We start from the raw sequence: 25176 nt of genomic DNA, 5'->3' as shown, positions 1-25176 counted from the left end.
CTAAGAGATTTAAATTTTCTCTCAATTGATATTCTATAATACTTTCCTAAAATATTTAGGATCACAGTTAATCTCTCTTTAACTGTAAATTTCAAACCCTGGACAGAACCTTTCTGGTTTCTACTTTTTATGTCTAGATTTCGGATTTATTTTATTCCAAACTATACAGTATAAATATAACTTGTTATTTTAAATAGGCCTGTTTTACTAATTTTCTAGATAGATGATGTGTGAGTTTTTAATCTTCTGCTTGCACATCTGGAAAGTGCTTTTTTTATCATTATGGTGGGATGGTAAAGTATTATGAGATTTACAATTGCTTTCTTTTTGTGAGTACCTATGTTTATAACTTTTTTCCAAGTTATATATATGTATTTTTCTTTTAGAGTAGTTAGACTCACAGCAAAATTGAGCAGAAAGTAGTGTTCTCATATACCCATCCCCCTATGGGTTCCTCCATTATCAACATCTTGCATCAGGTTGGATATACTTGTTATAATCAGTGAACCTGTGTTGACACATCATCACCATAGTTTACATTAGAGTTCACTCTTGGTGTTGAACGTACATTCTGTGAGTTCTGACAAATGTATAATGACATGTATCTACCATACTGCCATACAGAATGATTTCACTGCTATTAGAATTATCTGTGCTCCTCTTGTTTATTCTTCCCTTCCCACTGTGTATAATTTTTGTACTTACCAAGTTTGAACTTTACTACAGATGACTTGGAATATAAGTTATTTAAAGAAATAGAATTAAAAGAGATAAAATAGTACTACATCTAATGACACAAAGTTATTGCTGAAAATTGTAGTAGTTAACACAGCTCAATGGTAGAAGTATTGTAGAGAGAGAAATTCTTGTAATGAAAATGAGATACTTGTGGTATGAGTTTATGCTGAGTAACATACCACTTCAGGTCCATCAAGTCTATTGTATAGTCCCTTATTTGTCTTACTCTTTGTATCTATACTATTTCGTTCAGTGTCTGACAAAGAAAAGAATTTTGTAATTGTGCATGTATGCATGAAAGATTAGATACTTAAGTGAGTAGAAGCCCTACTTTGGTGGTCCTGACTGCACATCCATTACTGATAGGATCAAACAGGCTTATGGAGCTCAGCTATTAGACCTCTAGCCGCCCTGCCTCACTTGCTTTCAAGGAAATGACCAAAGAAAACTTGGTATGTTATTTTAGAATATGAAATCCTGTAATAATAAATGTATGGTTTAGCTAAGTCAGCTAAACATTGTCATTTTTGAATAAGTGTCAGCTCTCTTTGTGTACCTTTCTATAGTTCTAAACTATTGCTTGTTTCTTATTTAGGATGCTGCAGCTGATTCAGAGTAGGCTACAAGAAGAGCATTCACTTCAAGATGTGATATTTAAAAGTGCTTTTAAAAGTGCATCAACAGCTCTTCCACCAAGGTGAGATCTGTATTTTAAATGTGCAACTGTTTATTATGAATTTACTTTGACATAGTTAAAACTAAAGTGTTGGTTTAGTTTTCTGAATCTTATTTTTCTTAAGAAGGGAAAATAGAATCATTCTTTACTATAAAGACACCTTTTGCTCTTAAATTTATAGGCTGTGATTTTGATCAGAATTATCACAAATATTTATTTGCATTTAATTTTCTTTTTTATGCGTGGTATACCTCCATATAAAATTATATTGAGTTTTAAGAAAAATTAGTTTCATTTACTATTTTGAGGACCCATAAGCTTTGGTTAGAAATTTTATTTCACGTTTTTGTATTTTAAAGATTAGAGGCTGGGAACAGTGGCTCACGTTTGTAATCCCAGCACTTTGGGAGGCCAAGGCAGGTGGACCATTTGAGGTCAGGAGTTCGAGACCAGCCTGACCAATGTGGTGAAACTCCATCCCTACTAAAAGTACAAAAAAATTAGCCGGGCGTGGTGGGTGCATGTACGTAGTCCCAGCTACTCAGGAGGCTGAGGCAAGAGAATAGCTTGACCCCAGGAGGTAGAGGTTACAGTGAGTCAGATTGTACCACTGCACTCCAGCCTGGGTAACAGAGCAAGACTCTGTCTCAAAAGAAAAAAAAAAAAAGATTAGTGGATATTTGGAAATGCTATAATCATAAATATAATAAAAATGTGCAAGATTTTACATTTGCTTACGAAGAAAATGTCATTGTCTCTTTGAACTTAGGTGGCATACCTTTCCTTTACCTCAATCATATTTCTGCCCTCCCTCTCCCTGCTACAGTACCAGAAATAAATGAAGAAAATAGGTCTTTTTGGACTAATTCTTTTGTTTTAGTCTTCTGTCACTGGACTTAGTCCTCTGGTTAGAGTTGAAGAACCATGGAATTTCAAATTTATGTAAATGTAACAGATATTAAATAAGTATTTTTTTCCCATTTTATAGATGTGTAATTTTTATAAATGTCTAGACTTCAGGAAACTGCTATTCTATTTTTAACATTTAGAATATTACCTAAAAAATGATCTTTAGGGATTTTTTTTTCTATACACATTTTTCTCATCATAAAATGGTAACTATGTTGAATGTGCTTTAAATAATATATCTTATTTTAACAGAGAAGATGATTCATCACAGTCTCCAGATGCATGCAGAATTCATGGCCATCTATATGTCAATAAAGTAGCAGGGAATTTTCACATAACAGTGGGCAAGTATGTTCTTTTCACTTACTGAAAATGCTTTAAACAAAATTGGAGCTTGGTTAAAAGTAAATTCTGGCCAGGCAGGGTGGCTCACGCCTGTAATCCTAGCACTTTGGGAGGCCGAGGTGGGTGGATCACCTGAGGTCAGGAGTTCGAGACCTGCCTTCCCAACATGTCAAAACCTCATCTGTACTAAAAATACAAAAAATTAACTGGGCGTGATGGTCGGCGCCTGTAATCCCAGATACTTGAGAGGCTGAGGCAGGAGAATTGCTTGAACTCAGGAGGCAGAGGTTGCAATGAGGCGAGATCATGCCACTGCACTACAGCCTGGGCCACGAGCGAAACTCTGTATCAAAAAAAAAAAAAAAAAAATGAATACTTTGCTAATCAAATAACATATAGCTAACTACTAAAGGATTGCTTAAAATACCATGTATATGTATTTTTAATGTCTTGAGATTGTTGTCTGGGGCTTCAGTCTCAGGATAGAGAAAACTACTAACTTCAAAAACTACTTAAAAACAAAAGTAAAGCAGTCATGTCATGTGTTGTGTATTAAAGTAATTGAACTGTAGGTAAATATCAGTTACAACCTTCTACTTGCCAGGTTTTAGTAGCCAGAAAGCTCTTACCTAGACATTTCATTAATTTGTTCATTTTTTTTTTTTGATATGGTATTAGGTTTTTGTCTTAACGTTTTGGTGGTCCTCATCAAAATGTAATTCCTGGCTAATCCTAGACAAGTGTTTTGATAAAGTTAGAAATTAGCAGTGTCTAGAATATAAAGTTAAATTAGGTAAAAGTTAAGAAAAAATATGAGCAGCAGCCAGCACAGAAATTGTCATAAACACTTGTTAAATTTTTGAGTGAATAAATAGATCCATTCGTCTTTCCCTCCCATATAGAGAGCTGAACTGAACAATTCTTTATTGTACAAGACATTTTTTGAGTACTTGCTATGTGCAAAGTACCATGCTAGAAACTCAGGATAAACAGTGAAGAAAAAAATAAAAGGTTTTTGCCCTTTTTAATTTATTTTATTCCAAACTGTACAGTATAAATATGACTTGTTATTTTAAATAGGCCTGACATTCTGTAAGAAAATCCACACTTTAAGCAGTGAATACGTTAATAATTATTTAATGATAGTTGTATCGAGGCTGTAAAGGAGAAGTATGGCTGATAAGAGACTATTTAACAAGGTATTAAACTTACATTGCAAGTCAGTTGAGCCCTTATTGAGGAAAACCTTTGAACACTAGGAGAAGAGGAGGAATTTAATATATAAAGGAGGGAAGGGCATACAGCAGGAAAGAGCATGGCTGGAAATTTTAAAATATATATAGAGAGATAACATTAGATTTCTATGAAAAAGTATTTCAGTATTTACAATACTCAGATCAAACATTTATTTTTTTCTTCGTTATCTCTTGAAATTTATGTTTTGTTGTTTTGTTACCATTACCCATCTCCAACCCAGCCTGTTGCTGGGAACCTTGGAATGTCTTGAAATCGTAGCTTAAAGAAATTTAGAAGATTTTATTGCACCTTTGGATACAAACAATATTTTAGTCCAACACCAACTCAAAGAGGGAAATTTTGACAAATATTATATCAGACTCTATATTATGTCCCTTTTTAAAATTTGTTTTTGGTCTTTTCACAATTTTACTTTCCTTCACAGGTGGTAACTCATACTATCAGAGAGGCCAAATGGAAAAGCATTTGGTTTGTATCTTGTCATCTCAGGGATATCCTGTAAACCCACTCCTAATTTTTTAGTATTACATTTGTCAAGTTCAATATTGATCTTTTTCAAGGTCTCATAATACCTCTCAGACCCAATGTCAATCTCAACTGTAATATAAAAGAGTAATAAAAGGAGCATAATTTGTAGCATAATTTGTATTTCAGTATGCTTGAGTGTGAATACACTAGAAGACATAATGAAGTAGGCAGATGCTTACCACTTATATGTAGAATTTTTAAATATATAATAACTACAAATGCAAACTGAAACAGATGTATTAGCTACTCAAATACAATGAGTGACATTTCCATTGATGAGATGATACTCAGAAATAGGAATACCTCTCTGTAATATTAAACAAAACAATATAAGCTTCCCTTAGTTTTCTGGGAGATTTAGTGTATATCAAAATGACAACAGGTACTTTATATAGTTAAATGGAGTTCAGTTCTAGACTCAGATTATTATAATAGACTTTTCATGTAGATGAGTATCTCTTAGAGCATTTGAAACTCAGGTAAAACCTGGGATGATTCTTTTTTGAATGAGACTGTCAATTTCATTGTAGGATGCCTTGTTTCTGTGCCTGTTGTCCAGTAAATCCCAATAGCAACCACTTCCCAATAATTCTGACAACTCAAAATGCCTCTCTTCACCCCCCACCAATTTTCAGAACAACTTTTCCTGCACTGAAAGTCATGCAGGCTAGATTCTTGTCTGATAGGGTAGAAAATATTCCAGAAAAGAAACAGGTAAATTCTGAATATCCATCCTCCCTATGCAGAGTTTTAACAAGTGTCAGATAGCTACAGTCATCTGTACTATGGTGATTTAATTTGATTTAAATTTAATTTTTTGAAGAAGATGCTCACATATGCTGTTATTTCATAAAATGAATACACCTGTCAACAACAACAACAAAAAAGGAAATATTATTTAAAACAGCTCTCTATTCCTCTCAGAGTAAAATCCTGGGTGGTGAGAGAGGTCATTGAAGTAAAATGTATAGGTTGAGCATCTGTTATCTGAACATCTGAAATTCAGAGTGCTCCAAATTTGAGCATTGTCAACACAATGCTGAAAGAAAATGCTTAAGAGTGTTTCAGATTTCAGATTAGGGAGGCCTTCCTGGCAAATAAAATGTACATATTCTAAAATCTAAAATTTGAAACTTCTGATCCCAAGCATTTTGGATAAGGGATATTCAATGTGTAGTATTGTAATTCGGTTATTCAGAAAAACTCTAAATTTGTTTGTTTGAAAATAATAGTAGGAACACTGTTAGGCTGACAATGTGAGTGGAGCTAGGAATAATTTATGACAGTAGACTTTCTTTTTAGTACTAAGCTTGAGGTAATATACTTGACTGAACCCAGAAGAATTTACGAGACCAAACTACCAATCATTCCAGTGCATCAGGAAATGCTTTATTGAGCAGGGTTTTAGTATACTTTGTGTTGAATGTCAGTTAATACTTTTCCCTAATCATTGTATTGCCTTTTTTAAAGTGCCTGGTGTTTTGCTAGGTAACACATAGAACAAATTAAACAATGTTTAGACCTACTACGGTGTATTCTGAAACTTGACAATGGTGACAGTTAATTGGTAATAAATAAAGAAGGCTCCTTTATGGAGAGTTTCTGTTTTCAGTTTTTTAGTCAATTGCTAGAATTGGCAACTGGGTAAAGCAGGATTGTGGTAAAGGAGATCTTCAAGGTGATTTTTTAATTTTTTTTTTAACCAGGAACAGGGAAGGATAATACTTATTTGTAGAAGTATAAAGATGTTAAAAGAATAGGTTAAATTTGAAAGATAACAGTGTATGACAGAACAGAGGTTTACTGCAGGGGCAGGCAAACTACAGCTTATATTCCAAATCCAGCCTACTACCTGTTTTTGTATGGTTCATGAGCTGAGAAAGGCTTTCAAATTTTTATTTTTTAAATTTTATTTATTTATTTGTTTGGTTTTTTTTGAGACAGAGTCTCACTCTGTTGCTCAGGCTGGAGTGCAGTGACATGATCTGGGCTCACTGTAATCTCTGCCTCCCAGATTCAAGTGATTCTCCTGCCTCAGCCTCCTGAGTAGCTGGGATTACAGGTAGCCCCCCACCACGCCCATAATTTTAGTATTTTTAGCAGAGACAGGGTTTCACCATGTTGGCCAGGCTGGTCTCAAACTCCTGACCTCAAGTGATCCATTTGCCTTGGCCTTCCAAAGACCTGGGGATTACAGGTGTGAGCCACCTTGCCCAGCCATGGTTTTTACATTTTTAAATATTTGAAAATAAATCAGAAGGGGAGTAATATAATACATGAGAAATACATGAAAGTTAAATTTGTGTCCAGAAATAAAGTTTTATTGGCATATAGCCGTGCTCATTTGTTTATATATATGGCTGCTTTTGTATTACAGTAACACAGTTGAGAAATTCTGGCAGAGACTGTATATGACTCTCTCATTACTTTCTACTTTGGTATACTATGAATTGCAGTGATGCAGTTATAATTTGACAGCATTGAAAGTGCTGTGTGTATTCCTGTCCTGCAGCATTTTATTTATTTATTGTATTACTATGTTTAAAAAAAAAGAAATATGACTTCAAATGTTGCATTTTTAAAGCACAGTGGACTTTGGATTATTTGATCAAATTTGGCTGCAGAACATCCTGCGTATTAAGCAATGACACTAATTGTACTAAAAGAATAGAGTATATGTTGATGGTGCCAGACTGATCATTCATCACAGTGTTACCAACCTGTAAAAAAGCAATGGTCAGAAAAATTAGAAAATTAAAAATGGAATATCCAAACACTAGAATTTTATAAAAAGTGAAAATGAAGCTGTAATCTTTAAGTGCCTCATTGTTTAGCAAGTAAGGAAAGTCATCCAACCATTTGATAAGTCTGTGAAGCAATGTTTGACTGCCAAAGCTAAAGAAATGACTCCAGAGAAAATAGATTTGCTTTAGACAATTAGATGACTAGCCTTCTTCAAGAAAAGTGTTCCAGTAGATGAGGACATTGAGAGCAGTATCTAATAGCCAGTTCAAAAACAAACCAGGAGATTTTGAGTAGTTCCTAAATTCTTGATCAGTGGGCAGATGTTACTAGAACTGCTTATTGTTTAATCGAGGAATCAATGCTGAATTTGAAGTGATTGAAGAATTAGTATCTGTGAATCACCTGCTTGCAACAAAAACTATAGGCAAGAATATTTTCATAGAAGTTGAGAGAACACAAATTCAGTACATCCTAAAGTAGAATCTGGTTGGTATATGTTACAAATGTATTATAACTGATGGTGGTGTGTGGAGCAGAAAAAGGCCTACTTGGATGCCTTTCAAACCTTGTGAAAATGTAGTGTTTAATGCCTGTTGTTATCCATTGTATCATCAGTAGTACTTTGCAGAAAATATTTGAATTGATGATGTATTTTAAACTGGTGTGTCAATGGTAAACTTCATTTGCTCTCCTGGACCTAAATATTGACATTTCCGTGGTTTCTTTTTGGTCAGGTATAAAAACTAAATATTCCATCTCGCCCTACTACGTAGCAGTTTGATGGCTTAGCAGTACATTTTTTGAGCTCAGTGCCAAGATTGGATTTTTTCTGAATGAGAAAACTTCCATCAGTTACAATTACTGAGCAAGGAATATTTTTGGAAATTAAGTTTCATGCAGACTTAATAATGTTTAATGAATTTAGCCTAAAAGTATAAGGCAAAACCAATTTTTGTGAAATTTATATTGTAGTAAAGTTGTTTCAGTGACTAGTGATTTTGAGTGGTTTTTTTTACTTTTCATGCCTTGATAGCGTTTGCTGTCAAAAGTTAAAGCAAGAATCTAGACTCATTCTCATACTTGAATATATTTTCTGGCTTTTCAAACTGTAGTTCCAGAACTTCAGACATTGATGCAAATACAAAGGAAATTTCCATGTTTCAAATTCATTTAACTGCGCAATTGAGGAAATTATGCTTTAATTTAGATTGGAAGTTATTAATCTGCAATATAATAACATGTTTATAGGTAAATAAGTGTTAGGAGAAAAATCTACTGGCATTCTGTAAATGTCTTTCAAGCAATCAATATGCTCAGCTCATACTCGTGGATTAATTTTTCAAAGATGAAATACTTAAAATGTCATTATAGATCATCATCATCAGATAAAGATTTATGGTCAGTTTTGAAAATAGGAAACATTCCAAACCCCAATTAAAGTGTAATCTCCCTGCAAAACAGTTGTATTACAAAAAAAAAAGGACTCATTACTATTATATCAATGAAAAGTTTGTGAAAATTTGCTTTTTCTCATTATGTAACTACATAATATACTTGATTTTGCATCTTGGTCCACAAAGCCTGAAGTATTTACTATCTGACTCTTTACCAAAAGTGTTTGCCAACCTCCAGCAGTTTATTGCATTGCTGAGATGAGTAGACTTGTCTGCTCAGTCATAGGCCAAATACATTCTTATGTTATTTTGTACTACGAAAACTTATATAACTTAGGGAAGATCCACTTTCTGATCTTAACAAATTATACATATAAATGGTATTACTTTAATATTGTTTTTTCTCCTTTCAGGGCAATTCCACATCCTCGTGGTCATGCACATTTGGCAGCACTTGTCAACCATGAATGTAAGCAGTTTCTGACTTTTTTTTAGTAAAGACGTACTTGAAAAAAATATTATTTTTTAAAGTGCAGATGCAGTGTAGTTGAAAGCTGTTTTGAAAACATATTCATCCAAAGGAAAAAATAAATTTTTAAATTGATTTACTTTAATCTGCATTTGTATTTGGTCATGGCTCAGAGTTGCTGAGGTTAGGGAGGAAAGTCTAGTGTACTTTCTATAACTTTGACACATTTCTGCTAATTTTTAGGGATAATGAAAAGAATACGTTTGCAGTTCATTTCAATTTGCAAATTGAAATATGAATATATAGATACGTATAAAGTATTCAGGTTAGTTTGGTATCATGATTGTCATAAGACTTAAGTTTTTAAAGTCTGCTTTAGAAGACAAAACAAGTATTGGATTCCACAAAAACATTAGTTTGGTCACATTAAGCAATAGTCTGTATTAAAAATGTATCTGATCAGTTTTATTATATGGCTACATGGACATCATTCCAATTCTAACAATACAGCCCTGTTACTATATGATGATTTGGAAAAGGAAAGATGTATATTTTTGGCTTTCATTATTATAGTAATATTTTCTAGACGTTAAATTTTATTTTATTTTATTTTATTTTTTTTTTATTTATTTATTTTTTTTTTTTGAGACGGAGTCTGGCTCTGTCGCCCAGGCTGGAGTGCAGTGGCGCGATCTCGGCTCACTGCAAGCTCCACCTCCCGGGTTTACGCCATTCTCCTGCCTCAGCCTCCCGAGTAGCTGGGACTACAGGCGCCCACCGCCTCGCCCGGCTAGTTTTTTGTATTTTTTAGTAGAGACGGGGTTTCACTGTGTTCGCCAGGATGGTCACGATCTCCTGACCTCGTGATCCGCCCGTCTCGGCCTCCCAAAGTGCTGGGATTACAGGCTTGAGCCACCGCGCCCGGCCTAAATTTTATATAATTACAAAATTTGAGGTGTAGCATTTTGTCCGAATTTATTTTATACATTTAATTCGCATGTGTTTACATTTATTTTTCTTAAAGTAATGTGGCTTAAAATACTGTATTATTATCCTTGCAGATTTTAAACATTTTCATTTGAGAATAGATAAGGATGTAAACCAGTCTGTAACATGTAATTTCGAATAATATAATTTCTCTGCTAAGTTGTTTTTATTTTTTGCCTTTTAGCTTACAACTTTTCTCATAGAATAGATCATTTGTCTTTTGGAGAGCTTGTTCCAGCAATTATTAATCCTTTAGATGGAACTGAAAAAATTGCTATAGATCGTAAGTATTTAATATTACTGTTGGATTTTTCATGTAGAAAATTTTGCTTATAACCTGAATATTAATACATTTTTAATGTCTTCCTGACTACTGTGTAAAGATAATCTTTAAGTGGTTGGTGAGTGAGATGTGTGTGGAGAGAATTTGTCCTAGTAGTGGATGAAATTTGAATATTCAAATATGAGCCATAGAACAGAATAAAGAAATTCAAGTTAAAAGATGAAGTAGTTAAAAGGCAGAAGGAGTTCAATATAATCAGTGGAAATAGATGAAAAGTTAATACATTAATAGGGCATAACTGCACTTTTTTGTATTCACCAAAGAAAGAATAAGAACGAAAGAAAGGTTCAACATTATGAGAAGAACTTTCTTCGTTGTATAATATAGGTTCAAAGTTTTAAAATGCATATGTATCATTTTAGAAACCTCTCTGGAGAATTTTACAAACACCAGAAACCTAGTTATTCTGGAATGGTTTGGTTATTAACATAGAAGGAGTACATCGTAGCACAGATAACCTTTTTAAAATGTTCTTTTAACCTTCTGCTCCATTTAAAGAATCAAGTCTATCCAAATATGGAAAGATAATTTTCTTAGTTTTTTAGAAAGTTGTCTGTTTTCATGTTTTCTGCAGGTTTTTAATTGCCTCTTTCTAAAATAGTCATGTTATATACCATGTTCCAGCTATTGGACATTTAAAGGACTTCTGAAGCTTATTCAGCTAGTAGGAATTCTGTCCTTTGTAAAATTATAATTAAGGATTTAGTTTTTCATTAAGTAGATTTATTAGTATTCTATTTAGATTTATTCATATTCTTTACTTTTTAGCAGTGTTATAATCATATATTAAAGATATTTAGAATTTAGAATACTGATTTACATTCATGAATATTTTATGTTCATGTGGGAATGTTTCCCTTCAGGAAAGCTGAGTGTACTAAATTTAGAAATGTGTGGATGGAAACATTTTGAGATTTATAAGCTTTAGTCAGTATAATCTAATCTGTAATCTAAGCATATGTTAATTCTCCTCTGAAATGAATTGCATGTTACCTGAGAGATGCTCATTTGGAAACAAACTGGTCGATGCTTTGTTTCAAGATGTTAAAATGAACTACAAATTTTTGTACAGAAGCTCTTCTAAATATAAACAAGTTAATTTTCAAAATGCTGTTTTTAAGTGCACTTCTTTCTAAATTCAGAGAAACTAAGAGGTATTTAGAGTCATATTCTGAAATGCTGTTAGGTGAGTATCATCAGGTTATTCAAAGCTTTAAAGCAGTTTGTGTACTTTTCTCCTCCGTAATATATGTTTCATTCGGCCTCTTTTTCCAAAAAGAAAAACATCACCATTACATATCTGCTCTGTCAGGTACCTATCCCTTTCCTGATGTTCTCCAGAAGTATTGCAGGGGTTACTTAACAATTAACATCTTTAATGCAGTGCAGATTTGGATAAACAAGATAGACGTAGTCCCTGCCCCTTATAGAGCACACATTCATATAGGGAATTAGATCTTTAGGTAATAAAGTGTTAGGGCAAATGGCTCTGAACAAAATAAAGGAGATTGCCTATGATACGAGAAAGGGCATGGAAGAGGCTGTGGTATTTGAAAAAAAACTTGAGTGAAGTAAGTAAGTGAGCCAAGTGATGATCTTTTTGAGAGCATTGCAGGCAGTTTTATTATTAACGAAGCTCATAGAAATAAAACAATCTATATATGCTGCCACAAACTAGTTAACCTAACTCCATACTCCTCCTACTCTGCCAACTTCTCAAATGGCAGGGATGGCTCACTTTCCTAATGGTAGAGAGGTGGATATGTATGTCTTAAAGACAGAGCTGTTTAAAAGAGAGAATGCCTATACTATCTAGTTGAGTGGCTTAGCCACACATGATTACTTTCTGCAGATGAATCATTCCTTCCATGAGTGAGAGGGAAGTGGAGAGGAAGGTCAAAGCTTTTACTCTTTTATGTACACAGTGGTACAAGCTTCTATTTAAATCTGGGATAAATTTTTCTGCTTAAATTTAAAACCATGCTCCCCTTGAGTGAAACCGCCTGGATTCAAGTTCTCACTCTGCCACTTAATAACTTGGACTTTGGCCTGTTTCTTAACATCCCTCTACTTGAGTTGCTTCATCTCTAACAAAAGGATAATAAAAACATTTACTTGCTTATCTAGTTGAACCTATGGATAGATGTATCTAATTATAATTTTTCCAGAGAATTCTCTAGACCTAGAGAATTAACGTGTTTTATATTATGTGAATGGGTAATTGTTTACAGTTAATTAGTAATTGGCAATATACTGATATTTAAAACTTGTGTCAAACTTAGAAATGCCTAATGACTACATAAAAATGATCCTTTTGATTACACAGTAACCCCAGGCCATCATTGAGTAGTTTCTTTAGTTTTCTTCCTACTATGATATCAGTTCCTTGTATTTATTCAAAGGCTAGCTAATTTGATTTTAGTGTAGTGTATATCTTAAGATATTAGTAGAAACTGAAAATGTGTCTTGTGGTGGTTATTCTCTTATAATTTTATCTTATTCTTAGTTTCTGTACTGTAAAGAAATGCTGGCCAGGCGCAGTGACTCACACCTATAATCCCAGCGCTTTGGGAGGCCAAGGCAGGAGGATCACTTGAGCCCAGGAATTTGAGACCAGCCTGGGCAACATGGCAAAACCGTGTCTCTACTAAAAACGAAAAAAAAATTAGTTGGGCTTGGTGGTGTGCATTGTAGTCCCAGCTACGCAGGAGGCTGAGGTGGGAAGATTGCTGGAGCCCAGGAAGTCGAGGCTGCAGTGAGCCATGATTGTGCCACTGCACTCCAGCCTGGATGACGGAGCAAGATCCTATCTCAAAAAAAAAAAGCTACTTTTTCATATTTGATAAAAGGATAATAATGATTATAAGGAATATTTAACTAAGTCACCAGTTCATTTTTCTTAAACATCTGTGTTGCCCATCTTATGCTTACTGAGAATTTGTTTTACTGAGTATAAATATGTTGCTTTCATTGGTTCTTTCTTTAAATTTTTTTTTTGTTAGACACTAAGTTATGTGTAACATTACATTTCAGATTAAATGTTTTTATTTTTTATTTGTTTGAGACAGGTTCTTGCTCTGTTGCCCAGGCTGGAGTGCAGTAGCACAATCATGGCTCACTGCAGCCTTGACTTCCTGGGCTTATATGATCCTCCTACCTCAGCCTCCTGAATAGCTGGGACCCACAGGTGCATACCAGTATGCCCAGCTAATTTTTAAATTTTTTATAGAGACAGGGTCTAGCTATCTTGTCCAGACTGGTCTCGAACTCCCAGACTCAAGCAATCCTCCTTCCTTAGCCTCCCAAAGTGCTGAGATTACAGGTGTGAGCCACCACATCCAGCTAAATTTCAGGTTAAATGTATTTAATAGAAGAATCTATTTGGCAGTAGTTTGTTGCTACTGAATTGATAAAAAGTTTTTTTTTTTTTTTTTAATATTCTAGACAACCAGATGTTCCAGTATTTTATTACAGTTGTGCCAACAAAACTACATACATATAAAATATCAGCAGACACCCATCAATTTTCTGTGACAGAAAGGGTAAGTTGAATCCAACCGGTAAAATAAGTTGGTGATTTCTTTAAAAAGCATTTTAAAGTTTCCTGGCTACAAAATAAGGTGGCGTTTTACTTGCTGTCTTCCCTCATTTAAAAATCTGTGGAAGTTTGGAAATGAATTAACATTTTATTTTAAATCAGAAATATATCAGAAATGAATATTAGTATATTCTAAAGCAATAAAAGTAGATATTAAAAAATCTGAAATGTTTTCTATTGCATTAAGACTTAAAATTATTAAATTGTGATGGCCTTAATTATTTTATTCTTAATGTCTTAATTTTGTAACGTGTTTTCTCATAAGTTGATATAAGCAGTTCTTGATCTGGCAGCAGATTCTTTGAATTCTATGTTATTTATTTATTAAAAATGTACTACCTTTTCTGGGCATATGTGGTTATCATGGATTAGATAGCAAATTTAGAGGGTTTGCCTTCTTAAATTAATGCTTTGTATTCATCTGATTGTGATGAAGAACATTCCACTAGCTCAGAGTGGTATGGCCATATAAATAAATACTGACAATGATGAGCAAAGGTTTGGAATTGGACAGTTTAATAGACTTCTCATCTACTTTGGGGTCATGTTTTCTTATTTTTCTGTTTGAATGGTGAGTATTCAAACACTTGTATCCAAAAGAATTCTAAGGCAAAATTTAAGTGCTTTAAAATTTTTGCTTTCCTTTATATAGTGTTTTCTTTTACTAGCCTTATAACTCATGATGACCATGCCCTCAATAATTGTGGAATTTTTTTTTTCTTATGAGCTTAGATATTGAAGTTTTTAGGGGTAAAGTGTCATGTGTCTATAGCTTTTCACTTGGCATGGGGAAAGTACAAGTTCATATAACTGCATATAGGTGTATAGGTATGTGTGTATATACACTCACAAAGAAACTAAGTAAAGTTTATACAAGAACATATTGTGCTTTTCAACATTTAAGGAGTGGGGAGATTCCATTTCTCACCTGTAAGATTGGCAAACACCTGAAAGACAATATATACAGTTGACAAGCCTTTGGGGAAAATAAGCAAACATGCAGTGCTATGGGGATGCAAAGTGGCATAATCTTTGTGGAAGGTAGTTTAGCAGTACCTGCAAAAGGACATATGCATTTACCCTTTGACTCAGCAATCGCACTTCGAGAAATCTATTCCAAAGATACAGTGGGCAAAAATATAAAAATGTGTTTCAGGCTATTCATTACATTGTTATCTGTAATAGTAGAAGGTTAGGAACAACCTAAATGGCACATCTACACACTGGAGGAAGATGCAATTGTTAAAAATCAAATGAGAAAGATCTCTGTATACTGTGATACGAAATATCTCCAGGATATATTTTTAAAATAACAAAACCAAAATATATATATATAATAATAGAATCCCAGGGCATTTGATTGTTGAAGGATGTGTTTATAGATAGGATGACAAATAGTTTTTTAACTTAAAAAAGAGTGGAGTAACTGGGTTTGGTAAAGTACACAATACGGAGTGGGAGGGAGAGAGCTGACATTAATTAGTCCTGGAACCCAAAGTGAATCATTATTAGTCTTTCATTATGTAGATGCCCTGATCCCTAAAACAGTTTCTACCCTTATAGGTAGTGACAGTATATTTATAACTCAGCATGATATTGAGCATTTTAGAGCTGTAAGACAGTCACTTTATTGGAAATTTGATCAGTTGTCTTATAAGGTTGTATTGTGCTAGTAATAGGGAAACGGTTTTGTAATGCCCTACATAAAACTGTTTTAATTTCCCTTGGTAGTAGTTAGCTTCATTATTTGTATTCCTAAAGGTTGCAGTTTAGTTACAGCATGAGGAACATGCCATATATTTGTAAGCTCTTGAGCTCAGTTGAAAACTTGTATCTAAGGTGATCTTTTTGAGGAGAAAAGAATGATTCTGCTCTTTTGATAGTTTCAAAAGCTAATTGCACAAAGAATACAAAATAATTTGTCCCTGAAGAGCTTAGTCTAGTAGGACAGTTCATAAGGAAATGTGGATGTCCTTCTTTTACAATAGGGCTGCAGGGCTTAATATTGAATGTATGTAAGTAACCAGATGACATGAATTCTGTTTCTTTCTTCCTCCTGTTTCTCTGCTTCCTTTTGCGTCCCTTTTAGGAACGTATCATTAACCATGCTGCAGGCAGCCATGGAGTCTCTGGGATATTTATGAAATACGATCTCAGTTCTCTTATGGTGACAGTTACTGAGGAGCACATGCCATTCTGGCAGTTTTTTGTAAGACTCTGTGGTATTGTTGGAGGAATCTTTTCAACAACAGGTTAACAACCATTTCCTTTTTGTCTAATTTCTAAAAGTGTTGCTTACACTTAACTTGCTTCTTCTCAAAGGGGCAAGAAGTATAACAGATTTTCATGTTTCGGTATTTAAGTAGCTTTTTCTTTAATTACAAAACTCCAAAATTATATTGACTAACTAGTAAACGTAACTAATTTCATTGTATTCAATGATGTAAGGTAGATTATATAATGGTGAATTAGAAAGATCCTGGGTATTAACATCAGATTGAACTAGAATTGAATGTAAGTTCTGCCATTTACTTGGTAGTAGCTTGGAATAGATCACCTACCTTTTTTGAGGTTTTCTAATCAGTAAAAGTAGCAATAATAATATATAATTTGCAAGTGTGCTGTAGAATTAAATATGAAAATGCCTACAAGGCATTTAAGGCATTTTATACAGTATGTAAAATCATATGTTACAGTACTTTGAATTATGCAATACATGAAACTAGATTTGTAATCAGTGATGTGTTTATGATTTTTATCCTGAATCCTGGAATAATTCGCTAAGATTATTTGTTGAATTGTAATGATGAAAATTGGGAGTTAAGTACAATACAGGAAAAGGAAACAATTCTATTTTCATCTTCAGTCCTTATTCAGTATTAGATGAAGCTGGATAGTTTATTATACTTAGAATCATGTTTTTAAATGAATGAATAGCTTTTCTTTGGAAATTCTTTGTTAGTACTTCATTTCAATCTATTTAAATTTGTGTTGTTCACATCATTTATTTACCAAAATTGTATTGGTTTGGGAAAACTTGAAAAGATTGTGTTTAGGCCAGGTGCAGTGGCTCACACCTATAATCCCAGCACTTTGGGAGGCCAAGGCTGGCAGATCAACTTGAGACCAGGAGTTCCAGATCAGCCTGGCCAACATGGCAAAACCTTGTCTCCACTGAAAATACAAAAAATTAGCCGGGCATGGTAGCACATGCCTGTAATCCCAGCTACTTGGGAGGCTGAAGCACAAGAATTGCTTGAGCCAGGAGGTGGAGGTTGCAGTGAGCCAAGATTGTACTACTGCACTCCAGCCTGGGTGATGGAGCGAGACATCTCAAAAAAAATAATAATAAAAGATTGAGATTGATTGTGCTCAGATCATGAATTATGTGGCCTTGTGATTTTGAAAAGAAATCCATTTGTTTTTAAATCTATCTTGATTATTTTTTAACCATGGAAGTGAATAATGCAAACTGCTTTATTTTCTTCCATAATCTATTCCATTATAGTTATTTATTCTTAAATAACAGTTTAGGAAATAATTAAAAGCATAAACTTATTGTTTATTACAGGCATGTTACATGGAATTGGAAAATTTATAGTTGAAATAATTTGCTGTCGTTTCAGACTTGGATCCTATAAACCTGTCAATTCTGTAAGTGGTATAGTATACATGGTGCTGATCTCTAAATCTTAGAATCATTGTTAAGTCTATGGGCCAGTCATGGTGGCTCACACCTGAAATCTCAAGACTTTGGGAGGCCAAGGCGGGAGGATCGCTTGAGTCCAGGAGTTTGAGACCAGTCAAGGCAACATAGTGAGAGCCCCATTTCTACAAAAGATAGAAAAAATTAGCTAGGCAAGGTGCTGCAAGCCTGTAGTCCCAGCTACGTGGGAGGCTGAGGTGGAAGGATCACCCGAGCCCAGGAAGTTGAGGTTGTAGTGAGCTGTGCTCGTACCCCCGCACTCCAGCCTGGGTGACAGAGCAGACCCTGCCTCAAAAAAGATGGAGAGAGAGAGAGAATAGTAGCTTTTGGTTCCTAGAAAGGATTGCCCAAAATAAAACCTTGTGTTTAGAGGAAAGAATGTAAGGAATAAAACTAATTCTTTGGTCTTTTTTTCCCTCCTTTTCTCTTTAGGTTCCTTTTGAGGATGGCCACACAGACAACCACTTACCTCTTTTAGAAAATAATACACATTAACACCTCCCGGGTGAAGGAGAAAAACTTTTTGCCTGAGACATAAAACCTTTTTTTAATAATAAAATATTGTGCAATATATTCAAAGGAAAGGAAACACAAATAAGCAGAAAACATACTTATTTTAAAAAAGAAAAAAAAGGAAAAAAAAACCCAAACTGAAATTCTATATATGTTGTGTCTGTTACAAATGTCCTAGAAGAAATCATGCAGCTAAACAGTGAAGAAGCCCAACTGGAGTATTGCTTTGAAGATGACACCTTCTTATATTTTCACAGCAAATGGGTGGTATCAAAATCAGACATTGCTTCTTGGTGATAAAAAGCCTGAAGGAAATAAGTGAAACTACATCTATGGAAAAAAAACAAAACAAAACATTGAGAAGTGCAAATGTTTGCATCTTTTGTTTTTAAAAGATATGATGTCAGAATAAAATGTGGAAAACATATGGAAAACCAGTCTAGACTTTAAAGAATTGTGATCAGGTCACATTTTTAATAATAAAAAAAAAAGAAAAACAGGGACTAGTTCCTATGTTATAGCCATATTAATGTTAAGCCATATTAACAAGACCAATTATCCAATAATTTGGTCTTAAAAAGTAACTTCTTTGAACTCTGATTATTGACTTATCTAACTGTTGAAGATAGAGTCTTAGAAGACTAAATTCTCACAGGGGCAGGTATGCAGGTGTTATGTAGCAAAGGTATCATTCACAAATAGTATATAGAATCTTATACAGGGGAAAGAAAGCACTTTTTTAAAGAAAGATGCCAAGTTTTTAATCTAATTATATTATTGGTATATTTTGGAGGACATAGGGTGAGTTATAAAAAAATCCACTACTGATGGTGGAAATTATCAGTTTGTAAAACATTAAGAGAAAAATAGGATATTTTATGTATGTGGTGAATGGAGAACAGGGTACCTTTAAATGACAGTGTAAGGCAAATTTTAAGCACCACAAGATATATCAGATCTGAGAGGTGGCATGTTAAACATTGTCCATTAAACTTAAAACTGGATTATGAAGTATTTGCATTCAGGGTGTCCTGAATATGATTGATTCTGTATTAGATTGTGTTCTAACTTTCTTACTATTTAAGGATTAGTTCTAAATCTTCAGATTATAAAAGATTAAAAATAGTGAGAGGGAGCTATCACACAGGTACTATTAAAAGCTGTATTTGGAATATGTGTGCCAATATCAGTTTTCCTTTTGTAATACTGAATGACAGTAGAAGAATTATCAACCAGTCTCCAAAGTGTTAATCATTTAAGGAAATGGGGAAAGAAAATTCCAGGTAAATAACAAGACTGAAAGATTAGATTTAAAATAGTGGTTTTAGAAAGTAGGATATCACAAGTAACAGTTTTTCAAATGAATTTTTTTCAAGATAAATGTATAAAAACAGGATAACTAAAATGGAGAGAAGGAGAAATAGTGATGGGTCTATTTTGCAGTAAAGTTTGTGCAGAATGATATTTTGCAGAAAATAACAGAAGCATCATTAATATATGTATATATCATTAAGAGCCATGAAGTTAACTGATGAAAATAAGTGATACACTTTGAAAGATTTTTGCATCCAGAAAATTCTAAGTAGTGAATGAGCCTTCTCTAGCTTTTGATTTATTTTTCTGAAGATTATTTCCAACAAAGTTTGGCTGTAAACTAACAGAACATCTATCAACAGGAATCTTCATAGGAAAGAATTAGAATTTAGACTGATCGCTGCTCCTTCAAGTATGCTTGTAAGAAAATTCAATAGTTTCAGGGCTTTTTCTAAATGGGAGGGAAAACAATATTGATTTAGGATTATTTTCTTTAGGATTAGATCATTTTAAGTATTAAAAAGGATTTTAAAAATTATTTTGATATATATGATTTTTAATTTTCATATTTTCCAAATACCATATTAAAATTTTAATTTATCTCCTATGAAAGGAATTTCTTTAAAGCAGAATTCTGCTTTGCCATTGATTTCCATAGGTTAAAGGCTTCCATCTGAAACTCCTCAAATAGAGTCAGATTTTTGGCAGTGGAAGTATTAAAATTCCAACCAGTCCTTTGGATGATGAAGTTTACCTGCATATTAGGATTTGTTAGGAGTTTTTGGCCTCACCAAGTGTTTCTTTTCTATTGCAGAGAGCACTTTACTCACCTACCTATTATGCAACTTTCCCTATGCCTGGAGGTGCCTCCAGAAAGGATACCCTACTTTATTACCCAATTCCCCTTTTTGTTTTAGTATTCATGGCGTCTATATGTTTATATTCCAGACTACATATTTAAAAGTCTGAGACCTCAAATTATATGAAATGGATTTTTTAATACTATGTTTGCATACATTGACCTATAAAGAAGATTAAATATTTAGGTGAATAATTCCCTGCTGCAGTATTTGTACACTTCAGACTACCTCCTAGGAAAAGCTTAACTTAGTTTTACAAAATTCCTTTTTTTTTTTTTTTTTTAAGAGATGGGGTTTTGCACTGCTGCCCAGGCTGAAGTGCAGTGGCACGATCATAACTCACTGCATCCCCAAACTCCTGGGTTCAAGCAATCCTCCTCCCTCAATCTGCTGAGTAGGTAGGACTACAGCCATGCACCAACAACCTGGCTAATTCTTTTTCATTTATATAGATAGTGTTTTGCTGTGTTGCTCAGGCTGGACTCCAACTCCCGGACCAAGTAATCTTCCCACCTTAGTCTCCTGCATTGCTGGGATTATAGGCATGAGCCACTGCACCTGGCACCCAAGTTACTTCTAGTTCTCAAGTTAGATGATTAATATCACATTTTCTCACGTTTTATGATAGCATTGAATTTTTATAATTAATTTACTAATCAAGATTTACAGTCTTTAATACAATCTTAATTTTGGAATTTGTAAAGGAATGACTAAGATCTAATTTTTTTTTTTTTTTTTTGAAACTAAGTCTCGCTCTGGTCTAGGCTGGAGTGCAGTGGTGCAATCTCAGCTCACTGCAACCTCCACCTCCTGGGTTCAAGTAATTCTCCTGCCTCAGCCTCTCAGCACCTGTAGCTGGGACTACAGGTGCGTACCACCAAGCCCAGCTAATTTTTTTGTATTTTTAGTAGAGACAGGGATTCACTGTGTTAGCCAGGATGGTCTCGATCTCCTGACCTCATAATCCGCCCGCCTTGGCCTCCCAAAGTGCTGGGATTACAGGCATGAGCCACTGTACCCGGACAGATCTAATTTTTTAATAGTGTAAGAGAAATACACTGTGCATTCCATCTATGTCCTGAGTAATTCAAGTACCAAAAAGTAATTTAATATGAAACTCCTTGAAAATTCAGAGCTTACACTTGAATTCAAGATGCCTATTTTTGGTTGTTTAAAAGTTACTTAAACCTGAGCCTTAGGACCTGTAAAATCTCAGCATGCCTCTTAACCTAGTACTTTTCCTGTTTTGAGCTCTAGCAAACCTTCAGCAAGCCAAGGTGGTAGGTAGCCCCTTTTCAACACTATCAAATAGAGAGGTCACCAGTTGTTTACTACCTTATGGTAAAATGCCCGGATCAAGATCCATGTATCTGCCCATATTGTGATGATGCAATCAAAGCATAGTTTTTTTCTACTTTCTGAAATATTTCTTTGATAAAATCACTTTACATTTAAGAGTAGAAAACAGACTGCCTTGGATTTTTTTTTCAACTATTGAAAATACTGAAATTTTTTTTTCAACTTTTTTTTGTGTGTGTGTCTTGAGAGAAAAGAGAACATGAAATATTTAGTGTTGCAAGCACAGACGTTTGGACTCAATAAGTGACAAACTATGAAGCTTTTTTTTTGTCTTTTTAATACTAGGAGAAAATTAATGTACCCCCAAATAAGCCTCAGTTCCCATATTTAAACTTTTTTTCTCATAGAAAAGCTACAGGAATTTTAAAATATCATGTTTACATTTGCTTTTCTTCCAGATGGAGCTAAATTTCTATATGATCAGGGTTTATTTTATATTTCTCATATTAAAGATGAAAAAGTGAAAATCGAGTAGTTGACTCGAATTTACGTGTATAAATATGTGAACAGTTGAATACAAACAAGATTACAAGCAGTGAAACATTTAAGTAGTTTTGACAACTCCAAATAATATTTTGTGTTTCACAAAAGGAGTTAGGTTAACTTTTCCAAATATAATTCATTTTATACTATTTTAATAAGGAAAAACTATTAAGGATGAGAAGGCATGAGATAAAGTATATATTAGTGAAAGCTATATACTAAAGCAGACCTTCAACAATAGCTCATAACTAATAAATGCTTTGTATTTTGTTTTCAAACAGTTATGTAAATCAATTTGGTGACTTCTTATACTGTACTGACATTTACTTTCTTTAAGGTATTTTTCTGGAATTGACTTAAATTGCCATATCACATCTGCTATTCCTTTTGCAGTTCCAGGTTGGAATCAGTATTTCAAATAAAGTAGGGACACATCTAAAATATTTGTGTATCAGAAAAGGTGTTTCTGGCTATTTAAACTCAAGTTAGGCATCCTTTGCCACAGTAGTATCTCCACTTTGCAGGGCACTACTGTCTCTCAAACCAGTTCCATTTGAAAACCAGCAATTAGTAGTCTTAGTTAACTAAAAAAAATGTTTTAAGTGATCTAGGCAGTGGGCATTTTTCCACACCTTTATGTGGGATTATGAGAATTGTTACTTCTTACTATAGGCGATTGCTTATGTTCCCAGACATTATTAGAATAGCAGTTCTAGAAGAGTAGCCATGTGGAAATTTACAAGTGATTTTTGTAAGCTTTGAAAATTATTGATGTTTTTGGAAACTAGACTGATCTACTTGAATTGTTTATGTTTATTGTAATATAACATGCTATTTGGGCATTATTAGACCAGTCTCTACCTTGAGATGCTAAGTTAATTAAATGAGGTGTTAAATGGAAGTAATGATGTTAGTTGAAAATTGCAAGAAGTGTTTCTGTGAATTGTGTGCCCATTTGCCTCAACCTTTTCTAGTATTAGTTGCCTCAGGCAGTGACTCTTCAACTCTGTAATACTTGATACTGTATCAGGTATCTTGTGGGTAGAGAATATAGGGATTGCCAGAATTTCTTTTGAAACATAGGTACCTTTTTTTGTACTTTCCTCCTCTTTTTCCCCCACATAGAAGGTTCTTTCCCATTGCTTTGTTTATATTAGGCATTCAAGTAATTGCGAATTGGTCTTGATGTGAAATAGTTATATGCTAGAGATTGCCCTTCATACAGAGGTGTACCTGCTTTTACTGCCTAATCATCACAAAAGAACTTTGTGTCATTTATCTGATGCCACAAATAGAAGAATACTCATGTCAAAATAACCCTATTAATGGTGTTAGAAAAAGTGAAGCATTATGTACCTATAGGTTAATTTATATTCATCTGATAGTTATTCCTGTGATGTGATTTGTGGAAAGAGTTCTTTGGAAGTTATTTCCTTTTTCTGGGAGTTAGGGGGTGGGGTACAGGGGGTGTAAAGGAGGGAGAAGTGCTGTGGTAGTCAGCAGTTAAAGACAACACTAGAAGAGGGGAAGAATTTTAATTCAAATTTTTATTTAATCAAAAGTCAAAATGTGAATACTTGATTAGTGGAGTTATTGAATTGGTGAAACATACAATCAAAAGTGAATTCTTAGAACTATTACTATGTCTTAATCCAGTCCCACTGAGCTATATCTTGATTTCGCATTTTTACCATATCTATAGCTTGTATCTTAATTGATATAACGCAAAAGTACCATATAGACATCTCAAACTAAAGATCACCAGGTGCTTACTGTCAGAGCTGGGTGGTCTGCTATGGAAAGTCTTTCCCAGAATTTCCATGAGATTGGGGAAGATACTGCCCAGAAGAGTTCCTCCCAAATGCCCTTTATATAGAGCTCAGGAGAATCTGGAATAATACTGGGCTAGATACCGCCCGAAGGCCTTGTACACTTAAACTACCTCAGTGTGCCTTTCTGAATATTACTCAGTTATTCCAGGAAGTGAGCATAAATATCACTGCCATTCTTTGTTAACATTTTATGCCTATGTCATTTTCAGCTAGTTATGTGGTGACTAATTTTAGTTGTTTAGGCCCCAAATAGTGTATTTGAGTAATATTCCATGTTTTTAACATGAAGAAATGCTGCAATCCAACGTACTCATCTCTCAAATATGAGGAAAGTTGGCGTAACAGTTACATTATTACTATAGGAATTGGAGAACATATATAGTTTTCACTAGTTTGCATTATACACAAAATATTTTTAAGAAAACAAAACCTATTTCCTAAACTTAAGAGTCCCTTAGTGAAGTCTATTCACTTTTCTGCTGTATGTTGTACAGTTAACATTGTGCAATGGGAATGATCACGATACTAGTAAATCCTCTAGTGATCGCATAAGTGCAATCTTCCCCACTTTATACCAGAAGCTACAGTTGAAAAGTCCATTTGAAGTTTTGTTTTGCTCAGTGGCAAAGATCAAATGGGACCATCCCTCTCCCTGTTAACCACTCTAATTGAGTCCTGAGTGGGAAAAGATTAAATATAAAGGGTTTGGCAACTTTTAGAAGGAGACTTTTGAAAGAAGGTTACCAAGAAATTGAGGATTAAAAAGATTTAGAAGTAATAGCTGTCAAATTCAAATTTGAGAATATCAATTTTGACTTAAAAGCATAATACATGAGTCCCCAATGCAAATATGCTTAATCCCTCACTTTATACATACTTATTTACACTTCTTTTTCCTTTTAAAGAAGTGAATATAGTTAAGAAAAATGTTAAGTGTAAACCTCCTTTTCTGATTCCCCCAGCTACCAAGACTCCAAGGTATAACATGGAAAGACATTTTCAGTGGGGAATTACTTCTGTTCCTTCACTTTTGAGGATATTGAGATCATTCTCCTTCTCATCTTGATTTAAAATTTTTCTTTTGGGTACCCAGAATGGTTCCAAGGTTAGTACTGCTTGA

General features: G+C 34.0%; 2 protein-coding genes across 2 annotated transcripts in view; one reads left to right on the top strand and one right to left on the bottom strand.

Annotated features, from left to right (window-relative positions):
- ERGIC2 (ERGIC and golgi 2) overlaps positions 1-20576 on the top strand; it is a 42782-nt gene extending 22206 nt beyond the window's left edge. Inside the window, exons 8-15 of the mRNA XM_050748524.1 lie at positions 1334-1435; positions 2576-2671; positions 9006-9061; positions 10233-10331; positions 13836-13933; positions 16079-16241; positions 17561-17643; positions 18128-20576. Of these exons, the coding sequence (XP_050604481.1) occupies positions 1334-1435; positions 2576-2671; positions 9006-9061; positions 10233-10331; positions 13836-13933; positions 16079-16241; positions 17561-17643; positions 18128-18190 (760 nt within the window). The 3' untranslated portion in view covers positions 18191-20576. The remainder of the gene's footprint in view (positions 1-1333; positions 1436-2575; positions 2672-9005; positions 9062-10232; positions 10332-13835; positions 13934-16078; positions 16242-17560; positions 17644-18127) is intronic.
- FAR2 (fatty acyl-CoA reductase 2) overlaps positions 2666-25176 on the bottom strand; it is a 209780-nt gene continuing 187269 nt past the window's right edge. The window contains exon 13 of the mRNA XM_050748523.1: positions 2666-3011. Coding sequence (XP_050604480.1) covers positions 2973-3011 — 39 coding nt within the window. The 3' untranslated portion in view covers positions 2666-2972. The remainder of the gene's footprint in view (positions 3012-25176) is intronic.

This window comes from Macaca thibetana, chromosome 11 (assembly GCF_024542745.1).
Source record: "Macaca thibetana thibetana isolate TM-01 chromosome 11, ASM2454274v1, whole genome shotgun sequence".
NCBI classification, from domain to species: domain Eukaryota; kingdom Metazoa; phylum Chordata; class Mammalia; order Primates; family Cercopithecidae; genus Macaca; species Macaca thibetana.
Note: the sequence above shows the minus strand (reverse complement) of the source record. Positions and strands in the feature narration are given on the sequence as shown.